This window comes from Rhincodon typus, chromosome 32 (genome assembly GCF_021869965.1).
Source record: "Rhincodon typus isolate 14 chromosome 32, sRhiTyp1.1, whole genome shotgun sequence".
Lineage (NCBI taxonomy): Eukaryota > Metazoa > Chordata > Chondrichthyes > Orectolobiformes > Rhincodontidae > Rhincodon > Rhincodon typus.
In genome coordinates, this window is record NC_063363.1 from 21,149,930 (window position 1) to 21,154,225 (window position 4,296).

A 4,296-nucleotide genomic window follows, 5' to 3' on the forward strand; every position below is an offset into this window, starting at 1 on the left:
GGGGGGGGGGTGTGAGGGATGAGTTGCGGGAAATGCGAGAGACACGGTCGAGGGCGTTTTCAACCACTGTGGAGGGGAAGTTGTGGTCCTTGAAAAACGAGGACATCTGGGATGGCCGGGAGTGGAATGCCTCATCTCGGGAGCAGATGTGGCGGAGGCGAAGGAATTGGGAATAGGGGATGGCCTTTTTGCAGGAAGGTGGATGGGAGGAGGTGCATTCTAGGTAGCTGTGGGAGTCGGTAGGCTTGAAATGGATATTGGTTTCCAGGTGGATGACAGAGATGGAGACAGAGAGGTCCAGGAAGGAGAGAGAGGTATCAGAGATGGTCCAGGTGAACTTAAGGTTGGGGTGGAAGGTGTTAGTGAAGTGGATGAACTGTTCGAGCTCCTCGTCAGAGCACGAAGCGGCGCCAATACAGTCATCCATGTAACGGAGGAAGAGGTGGCGGATAGGGCCATTGTAGCTTTGGAAGAGGGATTGTTCCACGTATCCTACAAAGCAGCAGGCATAGCTTGGGCCCATGTGGGTACCCATGGTCACCCCCTTTGTAGGAAGTGGGAGGAATTGAAGGAGAAGTTGTTAATGGTGAGGACGAGCAAGGACAGGGTGAGCTGCCAAACAAGGTGCAGTCCAAAATGTCCTGAACACTAAAATTGGTGAAAGAATACTGTGCACCACTGGCTGCAAAGATGGAATAACATTGCAACAGCACAGTTACTGTGGTTTGACTCCTCACCAAAGCCTGATCACTTACCGAACACCATAGTGTGGACACATGAAAAAAAGTCATGCATAGGTTTCTATCTGCATCCAGAAAGTCAATCCTGCACTTCGGGACCATATAATCAAAGAATCCCTACAGTTTGGAAGTAGGCCATTCAGTCCATTGAGTCTACACCGCTCTTCCGAAGAGCAACCCAACCAGATCCAACCCTCTGGCTAAACCACCGAAGCCTACACATCCCTGGGCACTATGCGTAATTTAGCATGGCCAACCCACCTAACCTGCACGTCTTTGGATTGTGGGAGGAAACTGGAGCACCTGGACGAAACCCACATAGACACAGGGAGAATGTGCAAACTCCACACAGATAATTGCCCAAGGGGAATCGAACCCTGGTCCCAGGCGCTGAGAGGCAGCAGTGAAAACCATTGAGCCACTGTGTCACCCATATCACTGTAGCAGAGCAATTATCAGATCAGTGCAAGATCTTCAATTTGAGAACTGATCTGTTCAATCATATTCAGATGTATTGCTGAAACTCATGGCCCAAAATAAACATTATCCTTGTGTCCAGGCACGACTAATAATGATTACAACTATTTCTATTACAGCAAGTCTTTTAACTTCTGCTCCTGGATAAGATATCCATTGTAGTTGATTGAGAGATTATAATTTTAATTATTTGAAGCTTCAGCCCAGAGTGTCATTGAGTTAAACTGAAATCTGACTGTTAACTCTTATCACATGCAAACGGGTTTGGTAACACAGGATTCTGCAACAGTAACAAAAGATTCAGGCAGTTGGTCAATTAGTTGAACTGTTTAAAGTATTCTCACACTTACCTCCATATAACACCGTAACGAACATGACGAGTTTCAATTGCAGCAGTAAAATGCTAACACGATTCTAAAGCTTCGATAGTTAAAAGTCCTTCAGATGATAATTGGAACATTCATTTAACTACAGCAATGCAAGACTGGGCATGTTGTACTGGACTCCCATCCTGAAGCAAGTAAATTATCAATGACCAGCTGAGGCAACATGTGCTCAATGAATAAGATAAATGTAGTATATAGTTAATTATTAACAAGCAGTGGCTCAAATATTTATTGGATACTTTTCAGAAGTAATGCAGAGTAAGAAAGGATTATTGTTGAGTGACTGCCAACTTAATCCGCTGTGCTTTTACCATGTCTTGTTAAAAGGTCATTTACAATATATTATGAGCTTGAGGAACATGCTGTTCTGTTCCTTGGCTTGGGTAGAACTCAACTTCACTTCGTTATTTATTAAAAATAAACATGATTTATTATCCATTCGTTGACCTTCTACTTTTTCCAGCTTAGGCCCACTTGTAGCATTACTGAATCAGGGTTCTCCAAGATCCATTCCAAGACTTGAATATGCAATGTCAACTGATGCTTAAGTGACATACTAAGGGAATGCTACATTTTGGATGCACTGTCTTTTAAATAAAGGGCCAGTCCACCTTTCCAATTGAGCATATTAGAGCACACAGAACTCTCCTGAAGTTTCAGTTAATCCACCCTAGGTGGGGGAGGAGTCATTCAGATTTGTATGTCTGAATATAGAGAAAAATGAATGCAGTGACTTTGGCTCCATGGTGCATGGCACTTTGGTATTTTGATGGCATGTTTTATCCAAAACAGGATGCATGTGCACACGATTCTGCTGTGTGCCATGTTGGATGCTATTTTGATAAAGCACCGAACAAGGCAATTTACCCAAATCAGAAGCATATATTAGACTATTAGCAATTTCAAGTAAGTGATCCAATGGCTAGTGCTACTCCATCCTCAGCTTATACCCACAGTAGCCAGCTGACTGCCTGAGGAAAACTAACAGCAGATAGCACGCGAAGCGTTAAAGGTTAGAACTCACCTAAATCACCCTAGCTGTCCCGTCGTGAATTCTCCAATCCTGATTCTCATTGCCAGATCCCATCAACACTAAAGCCCAGGTAACAATATTGTAGGCCCTTGTGATATGCTTTGCCGAGCTCATAGCCTTGATCATACACCTTGACTGTTCTTCCTCCAGATTCCAGTGTACTTTATCTATCTAATACTTAGCAGCATATTAGAACATGAACAGTTTACTTCACTACTACTACACCTTTTACACGACCATAAGAGACAAGGAACAAAATCCCAGGTGGTTAGCACACTGAATGCAGAGCTTGAATTGCCAGTAAAATATTTGATTCCACTGCAGTTATATCTTGCAATTTGTTTGGTGCACATACGGCTCCTTTCACGTGCAAACTGTTAGACCTTTGTAGTGCACTGAATAATTAATTTGATTTTACTCAGAAAAGCAGCCTCTCCAAATAGGCCCTCTTTTCAAAAAGATTTGCAATTATATAGCACTTTTCATAACCATCTCAAAGTGCACAACAGCCAATTAATTTCTTATTAAAGCATTGTGACTGAAATGTGTCAACCAGTATACGCTTAGCAGGGTCTCTCAAACAGCAGTAGAATAATGACCAGATAATGTATTTATGAATGTTGATTGAAGGATAAATATTGGCCAGGATACCAGGGATAACGCCCCCACTTTAAAATAGTGCCATTCTCTCAAGACGGAGCTTCAGTTTAACATTTAATCCAAAAGAGAACAACTCTGCAAAATCAAACATTGTATAGAAGGCGTGAACTTTTAGAATGCTATTCAGGATTCATAAACATGACCCTTCTGAAGAAGAGCCACTGACTCAAAATGTTAACTCTGCTTTCTCTCCACAGATGTTGTCAGACCTGCTGAGTTTCTCCAGCGATTTCCATTTTTGTTCCAGACCTTCAGTTCTTTGTTCTATTATTCATAAGCATGACATTTGGTGGGAGTGTACGTTAAATTGCTGTTATGATTACATTTGGCATATACCATTCATTCATTGACAGATATGTAGACATATATATATTCATTCAAATACAATTAACTAGGCATTTTCATGATCACTATGTTATGACCAGGTGAGAAGGGGTGGAATGGCATCCTTCTTTCACAGCTCCTCATTTGAGTGTAACATGATTCTGAATTGTAAAAGAATGTATTTGCCAATTCAATGTGTATTTTTCTGTTTAAATATAGCTTATAAAGAACTAGACAGATAGGTTTCCTTGAGTTCCAGAAGTAAGGGCTTAGATTTTAGGCCAACACCCACCAAGGTAAAAATATCAAAATCATTAAAAATATAATCACATATCCCAAATTCTGCAACTCACACACACGAACACACACACTCAAATCAAACTTACAAAAATACAAAATTCAATGTGGTGGACCTTAAATTTTGACTAAGCTGTAATAAATTTCAATAATAAAGTAAGGATAAATATAAGTTAACTGGCTATATCTGACTGTCTTGTATCCATTTCACTATCAAAAATATTTTTGTTTTCAGCCAACAGTTTAAAGGTTGCAGATGATGTTTCCCCTTATTTTGGAAATGCTGCTGTAAAACCGATGATATGGAAGTACTGGTGTTGGACTGGCGTGGGCAGGGTCAGAAATCACATGACACTAGGTTATAGTACAACAGGTTTAT

General features: G+C 41.1%; 1 protein-coding gene across 5 annotated transcripts in view; it reads right to left on the bottom strand.

Moving 5' to 3' along the window:
- LOC125486714 (uncharacterized protein CXorf65 homolog) overlaps positions 1 to 1,797 on the bottom strand; it is a 15,179-nt gene extending 13,382 nt beyond the window's left edge. For 2 of the 5 annotated variants that reach the window (XM_048615432.1, XM_048615431.1), the window contains exon 1: positions 1,568 to 1,789. In XM_048615432.1, the coding sequence (XP_048471389.1) occupies positions 1,568 to 1,592 (25 nt within the window). In that variant the 5' untranslated portion in view covers positions 1,593 to 1,789. Of the gene's footprint in view, positions 1 to 1,567 lie in introns of all 5 variants that reach the window. The other 3 variants (XM_048615435.1, XM_048615430.1, XM_048615433.1) reach the window with 3 other exon arrangements.
- Positions 1,798 to 4,296: the final 2,499 nt, after the last annotated feature.